Source organism: Heterodontus francisci, chromosome 10 (genome assembly GCF_036365525.1).
Source record: "Heterodontus francisci isolate sHetFra1 chromosome 10, sHetFra1.hap1, whole genome shotgun sequence".
In the NCBI taxonomy this organism is placed as follows: domain Eukaryota; kingdom Metazoa; phylum Chordata; class Chondrichthyes; order Heterodontiformes; family Heterodontidae; genus Heterodontus; species Heterodontus francisci.
Window position 1 is genome coordinate 123,455,187 of NC_090380.1, and position 21,625 is coordinate 123,476,811.

Sequence of the window (21,625 nt, forward strand, 5' to 3'; positions counted from 1 at the left end):
TAGGACAGAGATGACGAGCAATTTCTTTACTCAGAGGGTTGTAAATCTTTGGAATTCTCTACCCCAGAGGGCTGTGGAAGCTCAGTCTTTGAGTATGTTTAAAGCAGAGATTGACAAATTTCTAAATACCAATGACATAAAGGGATATGGAGATAGTGTGGGAAAAAGGCATTGAAATGGATGATCAGCTATGGTCGTAGTGAATGGCAGAGCAGGCTTGATGGCCTGAATGGCCTACTCCTGCTCCTATCTTCCAATCCCCCATAATTTTGAACACCTCTATTAAATCTCCCCTGAATCTTCTCTACTCCAAGGGTAACAATCCCAACTTCTCTTGTCTCTCCACTTAACTGAAGTCCCTCTTCCCTGTTACCACTCTAGTAAGTTTCCTACATTACAACAGTGACTACAGTGGCATGGTGTTAATGTCACTGGACTTGTAAGCCAGAGCCCAGGCTAATGCTCTGGGGACATGGGTTCGAATCCTACCATGGCAGATGGTGAAATTTGAATTCAATTAATAAATCTGGAATTAAAAGCTAGTGTAATGATGACCATGAAACCATTGTCGATTGTTTTAAAAAGCCCATTTGGTTCACTAATGTCCTTTAGGGAAGGTAATCTACCGTCCTTACCTGGTTTGGCCAACATGTGACACCAGGCCCACAGCAATGTTGTAGACTCTTAAAATGCCCTCTGAAATGGCTTAGCAAGCTACTCACTTCAAGGGCAATTAGGGATGGGCAATAAATGCTGGTCTAGTCAGCGACACATACATTCCACAAAAAAAATAGGAACAGGAACAGTCCAGTCACCACCTCAAGCCTTTATATCCTAACTCCATATTCTTGGCTCCATGACCTTTAGCACCCTTGTCTAGCAAAAATCTATTTAGTGACTTCCATTTCTTGATTGATTAATAGTTTCCCTAGAATGTCAGGTATGGGCCTAACATTCGAATAACATGGAAATTAATTTTTGAGCTCCTAGTTGGTTCATTGCAGTTGACAAGTTGATTGTTAGAGGAGGGTTTGAAAGGTAAGAGGAAGCCATTGTTTCAAAATGAAAATGTTCAGAGCAGCGACCATATTAACATGATTATATGCGTAAGAAGAGCGATGGATTTCCCCACAAAAAATTGTATTTGTGGGTTTTGGTGAGGTGTACCAAGGCTGTGAGGTAGATCTTTGACACATACTGCCGATAACCATAGGGTGGGAAATGTAAGGAATGTATAAGATATCGGAGCATGACTGAGTCATGCGGCCCCTCGAGTCTACTGTTCCATTAAATAAGATCATGGCTGATCTTCTATCTCAACTCCACTGTCTCGCCCGATCCCCATATCCTTTGATTCCCTTAGTGCCCAAAAATCTATTGAAACCCAGCCTTGAAAAGACTCAATGAGCATCCAAAGCCCTCCAGGGTAGAAAATTCCAAAGATTCACAACCCTCTGAGTGAAGAATTTTCTCCTCATCTCCGTCCTAAATGGCCATCTAGATTGGACGAGGGCTAATTTCAACATGATGAGAAGGGATCTCGTCAGAGCAGAATGGAACCGACGACTGATAGGAAGAGCTGTATCGGAACAATGGGTTATCTTGAAGGAAGAGATGTTTCAAGTACGGGCTAGAAACATTCCAACAAGGGTGGAAGGTAAGGGGACCAAAAACAGGGCTCCTTGGATAACGAGGGAGATAGAGATTATGAGGAAACAAAAAAAAGGTGTATAATGCATGTCAGGTGAAGCCTTCAGGTGAGAACCAGGCCATAGACAATAAGTTGAGAGGGGAGGTGAAGAGGAAAATAAGACTGGAAAAGAGAGAATGAGAATAGAATGGCAGTCAACATAAAAAGGAACACAAAAATCATCTACCGCATGTAAATAGTAAGCGAGTAGTAAGAGATGGAGCAGGGCCTTTTAGGGACAAAGAGGGTATTATATGCTTAGGGGCACAGGGCAAGGTTAATAGAACCATAGAAAAGTTATGGCACAGAGGAGGCCATTCAGCCCATCATGTCTGCGCTGACCGAAAAAATTAGCCGCCCAATCTAATCCCACCTTCCAGCATGTGGTTTTAGTTTTTTAGTTTTAGTTTTCGAGATACAGCACTGAAACAGGCCCTTCGGCCCACCGAGTCTGTGCCGACCATCAACCACCCATTTATACTAATCTTACACTAATTCCATATTCCTACCACATCCCCACCTGTCCCTATATTTTCCCTACCACCTACCTATACTAGGGGCAATTGCTAATGGCCAATTTACCTATCAACCTGCAAGTCTTTGGCATGTGGGAGGAAACCGGAGCACCCGGAGAAAACCCACGCAGACACAGGGAGAACTTGCAAACTCCACACAGGCAGTACCCAGAATTGAACCCGGGTCGCTGGAGCTGTGAGGCTGCGGTGCTAACCACTGCGCCACTGTGGTCTGTAGCCTTGCAGGTTACAGCACTTCAGGTGCTGGTCCAGGTATCTTTTAAATGAGTTGAGCGTTTCTGCCTCCACCGCCGATCCGGGCAGTGAATTCCAGACACCCACTACCCTCTGGGTGGAAAATGTTTCTGCCTCCTGTCCCCTCAAATCCTTCTACCAATAACCTTAAATCTGTGCCCCTTGGTAATTGACATCTCCGCGAGGGAAAACAGGTCCTTCCTGTTTACTCCATCTAGGCCCCTCATAATTTTGTACACCTCAATTAAGTCACCCCTCAGCCTCTTCTGTTCGAAGGAAAACAACCCTAGCCGATCCAATCTTTCCTCTTAGCTATAATTTAATAATGAGTACTTGTATCAGTGTTCATTAAGGAAATGGAATCTGACAAAATATCAGTAGAATCGGTAGAGGTAAAGATTGAGGGGGGGGTGATACTAAAAAGTCTGGCTATGCTGACGGCAGATAAGTCACCTGGTCCACGTGGCTTGCATCCCAGGTTGCTAAACGAAGTGGGGTTGGAGATAGCGGAAGGGCTTGCCATAATCTTCCAATCTTCCCTAAATACAGGGGATGTGCCAGAGAATTGGAGAGTGGAAAATGTGACACCCTTATTCAAGAAAGGGTGAAAGGACATTCCAAGCAACTACAGGTTATTTAGTTTAACATCAGTGATGGGAAAGGTTTTAGAAACAATAATCAGGGGGAGAAATCAATGGACACTTTGAGAAGTTTGAGTTAATTAAAGATAGCCAGTCATGGATTTGTAAAAGGCAGACCATGCTTGACTAATCTTATCGAATTATTTGATGAAGTAACAGAGAAGGTTATAGAGTCATAGAGTCGTACAGCATAGAAACAGGCCCTTAGGCCCACCGCGTCCATGCCGACCATAATGCCTATCTATACTAATCCCACCTGCCTGCATTAATTCCATATCCCTCTATGCCTTGCTCATTCAAGTACCTGTCCCGATGCCTCTTAAATGTTGATACTGTTCCTGCCTCCACCACCTCCTCTGGCAGCTCATTCCAGATACCCACTATTCTTTGTGTGGAAAATTTACCCCTTTGAACCTCCTCCCCCTCATCTTAAATCTATGCCCTCTAGTTTTAGTCAGCCCTACCATGGGAAACCGATTCTGGCTATCTACCCTATCTATGCCTCTCATAATTTTGTGTACCTCTATCACGTCCCCTCTCAGCCTCCTTCGCTCCAGGGTTGATGAAGGGAATGTGGTAGATGTTTATATGAATTTTAAGAAAGCATTTGATAAAGTACCATATAAAAGGCTGGTTAACAAAATTGAGGCTCATGGAATAGGAGAGTCTGTGTCCAGTTGGGTAAAAAAATTGTCTTAAGGACAGATAACAGCAAGTTGTAGTAAATTATTGGTTTTCAGGCTGAAGGATGGTGGATTGTGGTGTTCCCCAAGGGTCAGTGCTGGGACCACTGCTTTTTTTGCTGTATATAAATTACTTGGATCTTGGAATACAGAGTAGAATTTCAAAATTAGCCGATGACGCCAAACTTGAGGAGTGGCAAAAACAGTGAAGATGATATGAACTTCCTGGAACAGGACATAAGCTAGCAGAATGGGCAGACAGGTGGTAGATGGAATTTAATACTGACAAGTGTGAGATGATGCATTTTGGCAGAAGAAGTAGGGAGAGTCAATATATACTTAATAGCGCAGTTCTAAAGAGTGTGCAGAAACAGAGGGACCTGGGGGTTCATGTGCATTGATCTTTGAAGGTGGCAGGACATGTTGAGAGTGGTTAGTAAAGCATATGGAATCTTGGGATTCATAAATCGAGGCATTGAGTACAAAAGCAGGGAAGTTATGCTGAACCTTTATAAAGTTCTGGTTAGACCCCAACTGGGGTATTGCATCCAGTTCTGGTCGTCACACTTTAGGAAGGATGTGAGAGTCCTTGAGAGGGTGCAGAGGAGATTTGCCAGAATGGTTCCAGGGATGGAGGATTTTAGCTACAAGGTGAGGTTGGAAAAGCTGGTGGTGTTTTTCTTGGAACAAAGGAGATTTAATAGAAGTGTACAAGATTATGACAGGTTTGGATAAGTTGGACAATGAAAAACCATTCCCATTAACTAATGGTACAAGGACTCGGGGTCACAGATTGAAGGTTTTGGTCAAGCGATGCAGAGGGAATGTGAGAATGAGCTTTTGTACGCAGTGAGTGGTAATGACCTGGAACCCGCTGCCCACGAGGGTGGTGGAAGCAGAGACAATGAATAAATTCCAAAGGAAATTGGATTTCCTGCATCTACCCTACCAAGTCCTGTTAGAATTTTATAGGTTTCTATGAGATCACCCCTCACTCTTCTGATCTCCAGCGGATATAATCCTAACCGACTCAATATCTCCTCATACGTCAGCCCCGCCATCCCAGGAATCAGTCTGGTAAACCTTTGCTGCACTCCCTCTATAGCAAGAACATCCTTCCTCAGATAAGGAGACCAAAACTGCACACAATATTCCAGGTGTGGCCTCACCAAGGCCCTGTATAATTGCAGCAAGACATCCCTGCTCCTATACTTGAATCCTCTCGCTTTGAAGGCCAACATACCGTTAGCCTTTTTTACTGCTTGTTGGACCTGAATGCTCACCTTCAGTGACTGGTGCATGAGAACACCCAGGTCTCACTGCATATTCCCCTCTCTCAGTTTATAGCCGTTCAGATAATCTGCCTTCCTGTTTTTGCTACCAAAATGGATAATCTCACATTTATCCACATTATACTGCATCTGCCATGCATTTGCCCACTCACTCAACTTGTCCAAATCACCCTGAAGCCTCTCGACATCCTCCTCACTACTCACCCTCCCACCCAGTTTTGTGTTATCTGCAAATTTGGAGATATTACATTTAGTTCCCTCATCTAAATCATTAATATATATTGTGAATAGCTGGGGTCCTAGCACCGATCCCTGCGGTACCCCACTAGTCACTGCATGCCATTCGGAAAAAAGACCCATTTATTCCTACTCTTTGTTTCCTGTCTGCCAACCAATTTTCTATCCATCGCAATACACTACTCCCAATCCCATGGGCTTTAATTTTGCATGTTAATCTCTTATGTGGGACTTTGCCGAAAACCTTCTGAAAGTCCAAATAAACCACATCCACTGGCTCCCCCTCATCAACTCTACGAGTTACATCTCGAAGAATTCTAGTAGATTTGTCAAGTATGATTTCCCTTTCGTAAATCCATGCTGACTCTGTCCGATTCTACCATTGTTCTCCAAGTGCTCTGCTATAAAATCCCTGAGAGGTGTAAAAATAATAGGGTAATAATAGTAGGGGATTTTAACTTCCCCAATATCAACTGGAATAGTCCTAGTGCAAAAGGCTTAAAGGGGGCGGAATTCTTAAAATGCATACAGGAGAGCTTTTTGAGCCAGTAGGTAGAAAGTCCGACACGAGAAAGGGCAGTACGAAACCTAATCCTAGGGAATGAAGCTGGACAAGTGGTCGAACATTTCGGGGATAGTGACCATAACTCTGTAAGATTTAAGGTAGTTATGGAAAAGGACAAAGACGGGCAGGAAATAAAGGTACTGAATTGGGGGAAGGCCAATTTCAATTTGATAAAACAGGATCTGGCCAAAGTGGACTGGGAGCAATTACTTGTAGGAAGGTCTACATCAAAGCAATAGGAGTCATTCAAAGAGGAAATAGTGAGAGTTCAGAGCCAACATGTACCTGTTAAGGTGAAGGGTAGAACCAACAAGTTCAGGGAACCCTGGATGTCAAGGGATATAGACTATAGGATCAGGGGAAAAAAGGAGACTTATGGCAGATTGAGAGCGCTGAAAACTGCGGAGGCATTAGAGGAGTATAGAAAGTGTAGAGGGGGTGGGGGGGTACTGAAAGTAATTAGGAAAGCAAAGAGGGGACATGCGAAAACATTGGCGGGCAAAATAAAGGAAAATCCTGAGGCATTTTATAAGTATATTAAGGGCAAGAGGATAACCAGGGAAAGAGTGGGGCCCATTAGGGACCAGAGTGGCAATCTGTGTGTGGAGCTGGAGGACATAAATGAGGTTTTAAATGATTACTTTTCATCAGTGTTCACTATGAAGAAGGACGATGTAGGTGTAGAGATCAGGGAGGGTGATTGCGATATACTTGAACATATTAGCCTTGAAAGGGAGGAAGTTTTAGCTGTTTTAGCGTGCTTAAAAGTGGATAAATCCCCAGGTCCAGATGAGATGTATCCCAGGCTGTTATGTGAGGCAAGGGAGTAGATAGCAGGGGCTCTGACACAAATTTTCAGATCCTCTCTGGCCACGGGAGAGGTGCCAGAGGACTGGAGGACAGCAAATATGGTACCATTATTCAAGAAGGGTAGCAGGGATAAGCCAGGTCGGTGAGTCTAACATCAGTGGTTGGGTAATTATTGGAAAAAGTTCTGAAGGACAGGATTAATCTCCACTTGGAGAGGCAGGAATTAATCGGGGATAGTCAGCATGGCTTTGTCAGGGGGAGATCATGTCTGACTAACTTGACTAAATTTTTCGAGGAGGTGACTAGGTGTGTAGATGAGGGTAAAGCAGTTGATGTAGTCTACATGGACTTCAGTAAGGCTTTTGATAAGGTCCCGTATGGGAGATTGGTTCAGAAGGTAAGAGCCCATGGGATCCAGGGCAATTTGGCAAATTGGATCCAAAAATGGCATAGTGGCAGGAGGCAGAGTGTGATGGTCGAGGGTTGTTTTTGTGAGTGGAAGCCTGTGACCAGTGGTGTACCACAGGGATCGGTGCTGGGACCCTTGCTGTTTGTAGTGTACATTAATGATTTAGACGTGAATATCAGAGGTTTGATGAGTAATTTCTCAGATGACACAAAAATTGGTGGTGTCGTAAATAATGAGGAGGAAAGCCTTAGATTACAGGACGATATAGATGGGCTGGTAAGATGGTGCGGACAGTGGCAAATAGAATTTAATCCTGAGAAGTGTGAGTTGATGCATTTTGGGAGGACTAACAAGGCAAGGGAATATACAATGGATGGTAGGACCCTAGGAAGTACAGAAGGACCTTGGTGTACTTGTCCATAGATCACTGAAGGCAGCAGTACAGGTAGATAAGGTGGTTAGGAAGGCATATGGGATACTTGCCTTTATTGGCCGAGGCACAGAATATAAGAGCAGGGAGGTTATGATAGAGCTGTATAAAACGCTAGTTAGGTCACAGCTGGAATACTGTGTACAGTTCTGGTCACCACACTATAGGAAGGATGTAATTGCACTGGAGAGGGTGCAGAGGAGATTCACCAGGATGTTGCCTGGGCTGGAGCATTTCAGCTATGAAGAGAGACTGGATAGGCTATGGTTGTTTTCTTTAGAGCAGAGAAGGCTGAGGGGGGACCTGATCGAGGTGTACAAAATTATGAGGGGCATTGATAGGTGAGATAGGAAGAGACATTTTCCCTTAGCGCAGGGATCAATAACCAGGGGGCATAGATTTAAGGTAGGGGGAAGGAGGTTTTGGGGGAATTTGAGGGAAAAAAGTTTCACCCAGAGGGTGGTTGGAATCTGGAACGCACTGCCTGAAGAAGTGGTAGAGGCAGGAGCCCTCAAAATGTTTAAGAGGTATTTCGATGAGCAGTTGAAACATCATAGCATACAAGGCTACGGGCCAAGCGCTGGAAATTGGGATTAGAATAGTTAGGTGCTTGATGGCCGGCATGGACACGATGGGCCGAAAGGCCTGTTTCTGTGCTGTATAACTCTATGACTCTATGCATTTAGTTGGTCAGCCATTTCTTTGTTCCCCATAATAAATTCCCCTGTTTCTGACTGTAAGGGACCTATACTTATCTTCAATCTCTTTCTCTTCACATACCTATAGAAACTTTTACAGTCAGTTTTTATGTTCCCCGCAAGCTTACTCTTGTACTCTATTTTCCCCTTCTTAATCAATCCCTTGGTCCTCCTTTGCTGAATTCTAAACTGCTCCCAATCCTCAGGTCTGTTGTTTTTTCTGGTGAATTTGTGTGCCTCTTCCTCGGATCTAATGCTATCTCTAATTTCCCCTGTAAGCCATGGTTTGGCTACCTTTCCCGTTTTACTTTTGCGCCAGACAGGAATAAACAATTGTTGCAGTTCATCCATGCATTCTTTAAATGTTTGCCATTGCCTATCCACCGTCATCCCTTTAAGTAATGTTTCCCAATCCATCATAGCCAACTCGCACCTCATACCTTCGTAGTTTCCTTTACTAAGATTCAGGACCCTAGTCTCAGAATCAACTACGTCACTCTCCATCTTGATGAAGAATTCTGTCATATGGTCGCTCATCCCCCAAGGGGTCTCACACCACTAGATTGTCAATTATTCCTCTCTCATTACACAATACGCAGTCTAGGATGGCCTGTTGTCTAGTTGGTTCCTCAATGTATTGGTCCAGAAAACCATCCTGTATACACTCCATGAATTCTTCCTCTACGGTATTGTGACCAGTTTGATTTGCTCAATCTATATGCAGATTAAACTCACCCATAATTACAGATGTTCCTTTATCGCATGCGTCTCTAATTTCCTGTTTAATGCCATTCCCAACATCACCACTACAGTTTGGGGGTCCATATACAACCCCCACTAACATTTTTTGCCCATTAGTGTTTCTCGGCTCGACCCATACAGATTCCACATCGTCAGAGCTAATATCATTCCTCACTATTGTGAATTTCCTCTTTAACCAGCAATGCAACTCCACCGCCTTTTGCTTTTTGTCTGTCCTTCCTAAATACTGAATATCCCTGGATTTTCATTTCCCATCCTTGGTCACCCTGCAGCCATGTCTCCGTAATCCCGACTATATCATACTCGTTTACTGCTATTTGCACGATTAATTCATCCACTTTATTGCGAATGCTCCGTGCGTTAAGGCACAAAGCCTTAAGAATTGTCTTTTTAACATTACTTGTCCCCTTCCCACTATTTTTCACTGTGGCTCTATTTTATTCTGGCCCTTGATTTCTCTGCCTATCACTTTTCTTATTCTCCTTACTGTCTTTTGTTCTTGTCTTTGATCCCCCCTCCTCTGACTCCTTGCAGTGGTTCCCATTCCCCTGCCATTTTAGTTTAAACCCTCCCCAACCTCTAGATCTTTCATCATGAAGGGTGCTATAGCTTTGGAATCTCTTCCTTTCCTTCTCTTGGGAATGTGTGTCTTGTCTGTATCCAAACTATCTCCTCTTTGAAGGTCTGCCATTGTTCAATTACTTTTATTTATTTTTTTTATTTAGAGATACAGCACTGAAACAGGCCCTTCGGCCCACAGAGTCTGTGCCGACCAACAACCACCCATTTATACTAACGCTACAGAAATCCCATATGCCCTACCACCTATCTGCACGAGGGGCAATTTGTAACAGCCAATTTACCTATCACCTGCAAGTCTTATGGTGGTGGGAGGAAACCGGAGCACCCGGAGGAAACCCACGCAGACACGGAGAACTTGCAAACTCCACACAGGCAGTACCCAGAATTGAACCCAGGTCCCTGGAGCTGTGAGGCTGCGGTACTAACCACTGAGGGGGTTGTGGGGGAGACTAGAACTTGGGGACATAGTTTAAGAATAAGATGTCTCCCTTTTAAGATGGAGATAAGATTTTTTTTTTTCTCTGAGGCACATTAGTCTGTGGAATTCTCTTCCCCAGAAAGCAGTGGAGGCTGGATCATTGAATTTATTCAAGGCTGAGTTAGATAGATTTTTGATAGTTAAGGGAGTCAAGAGTTTTGGGGACAGACAGGAAAGTGGAGTTGAGACCACAACCAGATCAGCCGTGATAATCTTTAAATGGTGGAGCAGGCTCGAAGGGCCGAATAACCTATTCCTGCTCCTATATTCCTTTGTTCCGAAATTAGCCCTTCTCCAGTTGAATACTTCCATCAGAATGGGACCAGGATGAAGAGGCTGTTGTTCTGTGGAAAAGCTTGAAAATTGGGTCTTATATCACGGGAACAGTGAAGGTTAAGAGTGGAATCGAAGTGAGATGTTCGATATTTTGAAAGGGTGTGAGTGAAAGATACCTTTTACTGGTAGGTAAATTGTTAGCAAAGAGGCAGTCCAGATTATTGAATGAAGATGAACACTAGAGGAAATGTTTTCATACAGTGGGCTATTCGAAAATTGAATATTTCACCACTGCTGACTATTGAAGCAGAGACTCTAATTTAAAAGGAAATTGAATAATTTTTTGAAAAGGAAGAGTGGAGTCATAGAGTCATAGTCACAGTGTTATACAGCACAAAAACAGGCCTTTCTACCCACTGTGTCCACGCCGGCTATCAAGCCTGTCTATTCTAATTCCATATTACAGTATTGGCCTATAGCCTTGTATGCTATGGCGTTTCAAGTGCTCATCTGAATACTTCTTAAATGTTGTGAGGGTTCCTGTCTCTACCACCCCTTCAGACAGTGTGTTCCAGATTCCAACCACCCTCTGGATGAAAATTTCTTTCCTCAAATCCCCTCTGAACCTCTTGCCCCTGACCTTAAATCTATGCCCCCTGGTTATTGACACCTCTGCTAAGGGAAAAAGTTTCTTCCTATCTCCCCTGTCAATGCCCCTCATAATTTTGTATTCCTCAATACAGCCAGAGGTTGTGGTACACATCGGTACCAACAACAAAGGCAGCAAGAGTGATGAGGTCCTGCAGGGGGAGTTTAGGGAGTTAGGTAGAAAATTAAAAGACAGGACCTCCCGGGTTGTAATCTCGGGATTACTCCCTGTGACACGTGCCAGCGAGGCTAGAAATAGGAAGATAGTGCAGCTAAACACGTGGCTGAACAGCTGGTGTAGAAGGGAGGGTTTCGGATATCTGGATCATTGGGATCTCTTCAGGGACAGGTGGGACCTGTACAAGAAGGACAGGTTGCATCTAAACTGGAGGGGCACAAATATCCTGGCTGTGAAGTTTGCCAGTGTCACTCGGGAGGGTTTAAACTAGTGTGGCAGGGGGTGGGAACCAGAGCAGTAGGACAGCAGGTGAAATAACTGAGGGGGAGCTAGTAAATAAGGCCTGTAAGACTAAGAGGAAGAGCAGGCAGGGAGATGTTGCAGAGCACAGCGGGGACTGGTGGTCTGAAGTGCATTTGTTTCAATGTGAGAAGTATAACAGGTAAGGCAGAAGAACTTAGAGCTTGGATTAGTACTTGGAACTATGATGTTGCTATTACAGAGACTTGGTTGAGGGAAGGACAGGATTGGTAGCTAAATGTTCCGGGATTTAGAAGCTTCAGGCGGGATAGAGGGGAATGTAAAAGGGGTGGGGGAGTTGCATTACTGGTTAAGGAGAATATCACAGCTGTACTGCGGGAGGACACCTCGGAGGGGTCATGCAGCGAGGCAATATGGGTGGAGCTCAGGAATATGAAGGGTGCAGTCATGATGTTGGAGGTTTACTACAGGCCTCCCAACAGCCAGCAGGAGGTAGAGGAGCAGATATGTAGACAGATTTTGAAAAGATGTAAAGGTAAAAGGGTTGTAGTGGTGGGTGATTTTAACTTCCCCAATATTGACTGGGACTCACTTAGTGCTAGGGGCTTGGATGGGGCAGAATTTGTAAGGAGCATCCAGGAGGGCATCTTGAAACAATATGTAGATAGTCCAACTAGGGATGGGGCCGTACTGGACCTGGTATTGGGGAATGAGCCCAGCCAGGTGGTCGAAGTTTCAGTAAGGGAGCATTTCGGGAACAGTGACCATAATTCCATAAGTTGTAAGGTACTTGTGGATAAAGGATAAGAGTAGTCCTCGGGTGAAGGTGCTAAATTGGGGGAAGGCTAATTATAACAATATTAGGCAGGAACTGAAGAATTTAGATTGGGGGCGGCTGTTTGAGGGTAAATCAACATCTGACATGTGGGAGTCTTTCAAACGTCAGTTGATTGGACTCCAGGACCAGCATGTTCCTGTGAGGAAGAAGGATAAGTTTGGCAAGTTTTGGGAACCTTGGATAACGCGGGATATTGTGAGCCTAGTCAAAAAGAAAAACGAAGCATTCGTAAGGGCTGGAAGGCTAGGAACAGACGAAGCCCTTGAGGAATATAAAGACAGTAGGAAGGAACTTAAGCAAGGAGTCAGGAGGGCTAAAAGGGGTCATGAAAAGTCATTGGCAAACAGGATTAAGGAAAATCCCAAGGCTTTTTATACGTATATGAAGAGCAAGAGGGTAACTAGGGAAAGGGTTGGCCCACTCAAGGACAGAGGAGGGAATCTATGTGTTGAACCGGAGGAAATGGGCGAGGTACTAAATGAGTACTTTGCATCAGTATTCACCAAAGAGAAGGCCTTGGGAGATGATGAGTCTAGAGAAGGGAGTGGAGATAGTCTGGGTCATGTCGTTATCAAAAAGGAGGAGGTGTTGGGTGTCTTGCAAAGCATTAAGGTAGATAAGTCCCCAGGGCCTGATGGGATCTACCCCAGAATACTGAGGGAGGCAAGGGAAGAAATTGCTGGGGCCTTGACAGAAATCTTTGCATCCTCATTGGCTACAGGTGAGGTCCCAGAGGACTGGAGAATAGCCAATGTTGTTCCTTTATTTTAGAAGGGTAGCAAGGATAATCCAGGAAATTATAGGCCGGTGAACCTTACGTCAGTGGTAGGGAAACTATTAGAGAGGATTCTTCGGGACAGGATTTACTCCCATTTGGAAACAAATGGACTTATTAGCAAGAGGCAGCATGGTTTTGTGAAGGGGAGGTCATGTCTCACTAACTTGATTGAGTATTTTGAGGAAGTGACGAAGATGATTGATGAAGGAAGTGCAGTGGATGTTGTCTATCTGGACTTTAGTAAAGCCTTTGACAAGGTCCCTCATGGCAGACTGGTACAAAAGGTGAAGTTACACGGGATCAGAGGTGAGCTGGCAAGATGGATACAGAACTGGCTCAGTCATAGAAGACAGAGGGTAGCAGTGGAAGGGTGCTTTTCTGAATGGAGGGATGTGACTAGTGGTGTTCCGCAAGAATCAGTGCTGGGACCTTTGCTGTTTGTAGTATATTTAAATGATTTGGAGGAAAATGTAGCTGGTCTGATTAGTAAGTTTGCGGACGACACAAAGGTTGGTGGAGTTGCGGACAGTGATGAGGATTGTCAGAGGATACAGCAGGATATAGATCGGTTGGAGACTTGGGCGGAGAAATGGCAGATGGAGTTTAATCCGGACAAATGTGAGGTAATGCATTTTGGGAGGTCTAATGCAGGTGGGACGGATACAGTAAATGGCAGAACCCTTAGGAGTATTGACAGGCAGAGAGATCTGGGCGTACAGGTCCACAGGTCACTGAAAGTGGCAACGCATGTGGATAGGGTAGTCAAGAAGGCATACGGCATGCTTTCCTTCATCGGTCGGGGCATAGAGTATAAAAATTGGAAAGTCATGTTGCAGCTGTACAGAACCTTAGTTCGGCTACACTTTGAAGATTGTGTGCAATTCTGGTCGCCACACTACCAGAAGGACATGGAGGCTTTGGAGAGGGTACAGAAGAGGTTTACCAGGATGTTGCCTGGTCTATCCAACTCAGATTGTTTTCACTGGAACGACGGAGGTGGAGGGGCGACATGATAGAGGTTTACAAAGTTATGAGCGGCATGGACAGAGTGGATAGTCAGAAGCTTTTTCCCAGGGTGGAAGAGTCAGTTACTAGGGGACATAGGTTTAAGGTGAGAGGGACAAAGTTTAGAGGGGATGTGCGAGGCAAATTCTTTACACAGAAGATGGTGAGTGCCTGGAACTTGCTGCCGGGGGAGGTGGTGGAAGCAGGTACGATAGCAACGTTTAAGAGACATCTTTGACAAATACATGAATAGGATGGGAATAGAGGGATACAGACCCCGGAAGTGCAGAAGGTTTTAGTTTAGGCAGGCATCAAGATCGGCGCAGTCTTGGAGGGCCGAATGGCCTGTTCCTGTGCTGTACTGTTCTTTGTTCTCAATCATGTCCCCCCTCAGCCTTCTCTGCTCTACGGAAAACCACCCTAGCCTAACCAGTCTCTCTTCATAGCTGCAATGCTCCAGCCCAGGCAACATCCTGGTGAATCTCCTCTGCACTCTCTCCAATGCAATCACATCCTTCCTATAGTGTGGTGCCCAGAACTGTACACAGTACTCCAGCTGTGGCCTAACTGGCATTTTATACAGCTCCATCATAACCTCCCTGCTCTTATATTCTATGCCTTGGCCAATAAAGGCAAGTATCCCATATGCCTTCCTAACCACCTTAACTACCTGTGCTGCTGCCTTCAGTGATCTGTGGACAAGTACACCAAGGTCCCTCTGACCTTCTGTACTTCCTAGGGTCCTACCATCCATTGTTTATTCCCTTGCCTTGTTAGTCCTCCCAAAATGCATCACCTCACACTTTTCAGGATTAAATTCCATTTGCCACAGCTCCGCTCATCTTACTGATCATACCTCCTATATTCACGTCGAAATCATTAATATGCACTACAAACAGCAAGGGTCCCAAGCACTGATTCCTGCGATGCACCACTGGTCCCAGGCTTCCAATCGCAAAAACAACTCTCGACCATCACCCTCTGCCTCCTGCCACTTAGCCAATTTTGGATCCCATGGGCTCTTACCTTCTTGACCAATCCCCCATACGGGACCTTGTCAAAAGCGTAAGTGAAGTCCATGTAGTCACCTCGAAAAATTCAATCAAATTTGTCAGACATGATCTCCCCCTGACAGAGCCATGCTGACTATCCTTGATTAATCCCTGCCTCTCCAAGTGGGGATTAGTCCTATCCCTCAGACTTTTTTCCACTAGTTTCCCTGCCACTGATGCTCGACTCACCGGCCTGTAATCACCTGGTTTATCCCTGTTACCCTTCTTGAATAATGGTACCACATTTGCTGTCCTCCAGTCCTGTGGTACCTCTCCTGTGGCCAGAGAGGATTTGAAAATTTGTGTCAGAGCCCCTGCAATCACATAACAGCCTGGGATACATCTCATCTGGGCCTGGGGATTTATCCACTTTTAAGGCTGCTAAAACCGCTAATAGCCCCTCCCTTTCAATGCTAATTTGTTGAAGTATATCACAGTTTCCCTCCCTGATCTCTGCACCTGCATCGTCCTTCTCCACAGTGAACACATGAAAAGTAATCATTTAAAACCTCACCTATGTCCTCTGGCTCAACACACAGATTGTCACTTTGGTCCTTAATGGGCCCTACTCTTTCCCTGGTTATCCTCTTGCCTTTAATATACATATAAAACGCCTTCGGATTTTCCTTTATCTTGCCCGCCAGTGTTTTCTAATTATTTTTTTAAGTACCCACCTGCACTTTCTGTGCTCCTGTCAGGCCTCTGCTGTTTTCAACCCTCTGAATCTGCCATAAGCCTCCTTTTTTTCCCTTATCCAATCATCTGTATCCCTTGTAGTTCAGGGTTCCCTGGGCTAATTGGTTCTACCCTTCACCTTTACGGGAACATGTTGGCTCTGAACTCTCACTCTTTCCTTTTTGAATGACTCCCACTTGTCTGATGTAGACTTTCCTACAAGTAGCTGCTCCCAGTCCACTTTGGCCAGATCCAGATAAAAGGATACAGGGAAAAGGGTGACATTGTGGGATTAGAGTTGATAGCTCTTCCTTGAATCTTTGGCACACGTGTGAGGATGTACTTCCATGCTGTAATTGCCGTGATTGTATTTCTGGTTTAGCTGGTCAGACAGCATCAGTTGGCCTTGCAGCTCTTGGGTTAGGGATGAAAAATTGGCTATGGTTTCTGCTTCTGAGCACTATCCAGTGCTCCTGTGAGAGTGTTGGGTGCTGATAGGATCTGTCTTAGTTGTGGTGACCTGTACAGTGAACACCTTGCTGGCACTCATTGAGCTTAAGCTGCTAGCACCTGTGCTTCCATTCACCAAATATGGAATCAGTGCTGGAAACGCACAGCAGAAGTAGCAACACCACCAATTTCTTCTGTTGCTTTCCTGAAGTTCTGTTTAAACAGGTGGAGGCTGTCTTCCAGTTTCCTCATTATGTCATGAAGATAATGTCACTACCAGAATAGATTATTGCCATGAGTCCAATGAATAGTTGAGGATTAATTCATGGATTTACTCAATCTAACGATGTGGGTGAGCTGGATTAGCATTAGAGATAGTAACACACAATACTGGCTGGGAGGTGTTACTGAGTTCGAGATACCTTAACCAATTCATAGCATGTTTGACCAAAACTGAAGTAAGCAACATTATGTTGAGGTTACTTAGAATTACATGGCATTTTGAGCACAGAAACAGGCCTTTCAGTCCAACTGGTCTATGCCAATATCTGTGCTCCACGTTGATCCACTGATCTCATTGAAACCTACAAAATACTGAAAGGATAGACAGGGTAGATGCAGGTAAGATATTTCCCCTGGTTGGGGAGTCTAGAACCAGGGGACACAATTCAAAATAAGGGAGAAGCCACTTAGGACAGAGATGAGGAGAAATTTCTTTACTCAGAGAGTTGTGAATCTTTGGAATTCTCTACCCCAGAGGGCTGTGGAAGCTCAGTCATTGAGTAAGTTTAAAGTGGAGATTGACAGATTTCTAAATACCAGTGACAAAAAAGGGATATGAGGATCGTGTGGGAAAAAGGCATTGAAGTGGATGATCAGCCATGATGGTATTGAATGGTTGGGCAGGCTCAGTGGGCTGAATGGCCTACTGCAGTTCATATCTTCCCACATGAACCACATCCGATCCTACTTCATGTCACTCTATCAGCATATCCTTCTATTCCTTTCTCTCCCATGCGTTTGTCTAGCTTTTCCTTAAATGCATCTATAGTATTTGCCTCAACTACTTCATGTGGTGGTGACTTCCACATTTTAACCTATTTGTTAAATTTATTAGTGACTATTTTCAATTTATTGCCCATAGTTTTGGAGTCACCACAAGTGGAAACATCTTCTCGACCTGTCGAGCCCTTTCATAATTTTAAAGAGCTCTATCAGGTCACCCCTCAGCTTTCTCTTTTCTTGAGAAAGTTTAGTCTTTCCTGATAGTTATAACCTCTCAATTCTGGTACCAAATTTGCAAATCTGTTTTACATCTCCGATCTTGATATCCTTTTTTATAATATGGAGACCAGATCTGTACATCGTACTCCGAGTATGGTTTAATCAAAGTTCTATACAAGTTTAACATAACTTCTCTACTTTTTTAATTCTAGTCCTCTAGAAATGAATTCCAGTCCTTTTTTGTACTTTTTTTATGGCCTTGTTAACCTGCGTTGCTACTTGTAATGATTTGTGAATCTGTGTCCATAGATTCCTTTGCTTCTCTACCCCATTTAGACTCTTATTTTTCAAAGACTATGTGGCCTCCTTATTCCTCTGATAAAAATGCACCACCTTGCGGTTACCTGTGTTGAAATTAATTTGTCAATTACATGCCCGTTCTGCAAGGTTATTAACGTAATCTTGTACTTTGTCACAGTCCACTTCAGTATTAACAATATCCCCATAATTTTTATTTGTAACTCCTGTTGTTTTCAAAACACCAGTCCTGATTGAGACATGTCCCGCTAATTCAATTAAATCCAGTCACTTCTCCCTGCCTAAGCTCTGTGATTTTCCCAGATAATATTTGAAATTGTTTCAACATTGGATGGAGCGTTGCCTCGCATTTAAGGAATCCAGCAAGTTGAAACACTGAGCTGTTCTAGAACAATTAACTGTAATGCCAGGAAACAGGAATAATTAAACTTCTCTGTCTGCTACATCATGCAGTGTGCAGTATCATAAATACTCAGTGTGGTACTCTGCCTAAACAGAGTTTGTGACGAGACAAGCTGGCTGTTTACTGATATGTGTTTCTTTACAGAGTGCATTGCACATGAATTGTTCATTAACCAATGAAATTGAACTATACAGCTACAAGGAGCATTTGATTCAGGCTAAACTCCTTGGAAAACCCTTCTCTAATGACTCGTGGTGCAGCTGGGAGCCATTTGGTGAGTGATTACTGTGAGACCAGGAAGTGTCTTGTGTGAGGAGATGTATTATATAACCTTTGGACTGTAGCTGCAAGTGTCAGTGAGATCTTTCAATTTGGTGAACATTGCCTGGAGAACCTTTGAGGCTGAAGCAATGGTGCATATTTTATTTAAATTCAACCAATTTTGGAGCTCTCCACCATCATTATTGCTAACACAATAGCACATGGGCTTGTTTGTTTTGGCTATCAAATGGAGAAACTATTTTAATTCTAGATATTTGAATGTGTGCACCCAAATGGCTAAGTCCACACTTAAACTGGCTGCAGATTTTCCAGCTCATTTGCTGAGGGATTATACACAAAACAAACCTATCTTTCAAGCCGATGTTTATCAGACTCTCTTGGCCGGTTTAGAATAAGCTGCCTTCCAGGAAATTGGACATTTTCTTAGCTTTGAAGCTGATAGGTTTATTTCTCAGATTTCCTGCAGTGTTTTGTCACTCACGTAGCTTTCCACGGATATCTCAACAAACAATAGTTTAGATCTCCTTTGAATGGATAGGCTTTTCCTGATGTGTAAACTGACATTCATATACAGAATTTCTAGGATAACTGGAGGAGGTGGAAAAAAAATGACTGGAGTGATACCAGAACTGAGGGATTATAGCTATCAGGAAAGATTGAACAGGTTTGGGTCTCTTCTCTACAAAAGAAAAGAGTGAGGGGTGACTAATAAAAGTCTTTAAGATTATGAAAGGGTTTGATCGGATAGACGAGAGATGATGTCTCCACTTGTGGGTGAGACCAGAATTGCGGCCCATAAATATAAGATGGTCACTGGTAAATCCAGCAGGGAATTCAGGAGAAAATTCTTTACCCAGGGAGTGGTTAGGTCCCAACTGGAGTATTGCATCCAGTTCTGGTCACCACACTTTAGAAAGGATATGAGGGTCCTTGAGAGGATGCAGAGGAGAGTTTTTCAATATTCGTTCATGGGATGTGGGCTTCGCTGGATAGGCCAGCAAGACCTGGACAATATCCACCTTGGGCTGATAAGTGCCAGGCAATGACCATTGCAAACAAGAGAGAATCTAACCTTCTCCCCATGACATTCAATGGCATTACAATCGCCGAATCCCCCACTATCAACATCCTGGGGGGGTTACCATTGACCAGAAACTGATCTGGACCAGCCATATAAATACTATGGCTGCAAGAGCAGGTCAGAGGCTAGGAATCCTGCGGTGAGTAACTCACCTCCTGACTCCCCAAAGCCTGTCCATCATCTACAAGGCACAAGTCAGGAGTGTGATGGAATACTCTCCACTTTCCTGGATGGGTACAGCTCCAACACTCAAGAAACTCAACATCATCCAGGACAAAGCTGCCATTTGATTGGCACCCTATTCACTCCCTTCATCAACGCACAGCGACAGCAGTCTATACCATCTACAAAATACACTGCAGCAACTCACCAAGGCTCCTTCGACAGCACCTTTCAAACCTGCGACCTCTACCACCTAGAAGGACAAAGGCAGCAGATGCAAGGGAACACCACCACCTGCAAGTTCCCCTCCAGGTCACACACCATCCTGACTTGGAACTATATTACCGTTCCTTCACTGTCGCTGGTTCAAAATCCTGGAACTCCCTTCCTAACACCACTGTAAGTGTACCTACACCCACATGGACTGCAGCGGTTCAAGTAGGCAGTTGACCACCACCTCCTCAAAGGCAATTAGAGATGGGCAATTAATGCTGCCCACATCTCAAGAATGAATAAAAAACATTTATTGCCCATCCCTAATTGCCCTTGAGAAATGGTGAGCTGCCTTATTGAACCGCTGCAGTCTATGTACCAGAATGGTTCCAGGGATGAGGGATTTTAGCTGCAGGTTAGGTTGGAACAGCTGGGTTTGTTCGCTTGAGAGCAAAGGAGATTGAGGGGAGATTGAATAGAAGTGTACAAGATTATGATGGGCTTAGATAAGTTCGACAAAGAAAAACTGTTCGCATTAACTGATGGTACAAGGAATAGAGGACACAGATGAAAGGTTTTGGATACCGTGCCATTAAGTCTATATTGCCTCTCCCTATTAAAGGCCTGCTACCCAACCCGAACCCGCCGGCAAGTGTCGGGCTCGGGTTGGGTCGAGCTCCTCTTCAGGGTCCAGCTTTCAGGCTTGGGTTGGGCCGGGCTGGACACACACGGTAAGTGCTCTACTGGTAAGTATTAAAAATAAAAAACTTATCTGAGCTGGGAGTTCGGGATGAAACTGAGTCTGTGCAGTGAGCGAGTGACGTCACTATGACGTCATCACACATGCGCTGCAGCTGTGTGGAGCTTCCCAGTCAGACGTTAAGTAAAGGGATGGTCGGGTCGGGCTCGGGTCGGGCTGAGTGGGGTTGGGCTCGGGTCCGCTATGGATCGTTCGGGTCGGGTTCTTTTTCCCAACCTGAGCAGGCCTTTACTCCCTATTCCTTATGCCAAAATGCATCATCTCACACTTGTCATTATTAAATTCCATCTGCCACCTCTCTGCCCATTCTGCTAGCCTATCTATGTCCTGTTGCAGGCAGATCATAGCATCCTCACTGTTTTTCACACCTCCAAGTTTGGTGTCATTGGCAAATTTTGAGATTCTACTCCATTCCATGATCTGAGTCATTCATATACAGCAAAAAAGCAGTGGTCCCAGCACTGACCCTTGGGGAACACCGCTGTCTACCATCCTGCAGTCTGAAAAACAACCATTTACCACGACTTGCTGTTTTCTGTTCTTAAGCTAAATTTTTATCCAATTGGACACTGACCCTCCTATTCACTGAGCCTTAGATTTGTTAACCAGCCTATCTTATCAAATGCTTTCTTAAAATCCATAGAAACAACATCCACCACATTCCCTTCATCAACATTCTCTGTTACTTCATCAGAAAGTCGATTAGATTAGTCAAGCATGATCTGCCTTTTACAAGTCTGTGCTAGCTATCCTAAATTAACTCAAACCTCTCCAAGTGTGTGTTGAATTTTTTTTCCATGATTATTGTTTCTAAAACCTTATCCACCACTGATATTTAACTAACTGGCCTGTAGTTACGAGGACTGTCCTTACACCCTTTCTTGAATAAGGGTGTCACATTTGCCACTCTCCAATCTCCTGGCACCTCCTTCATATCCAGGGAAGATTGGAAGATTATGACAAGCCCTTCCGCT

At 44.3% G+C, this 21,625-nt stretch overlaps 1 protein-coding gene across 1 annotated transcript in view; it reads left to right on the top strand.

Moving 5' to 3' along the window:
* Positions 1-21,625, top strand: part of slc37a1 (solute carrier family 37 member 1) — a 221,590-nt gene that overhangs the window by 25,296 nt on the left and 174,669 nt on the right. The window contains exon 4 of the mRNA XM_068041309.1: positions 18,298-18,427. Within this exon, the coding sequence (XP_067897410.1) occupies positions 18,298-18,427 (130 nt within the window). The remainder of the gene's footprint in view (positions 1-18,297; positions 18,428-21,625) is intronic.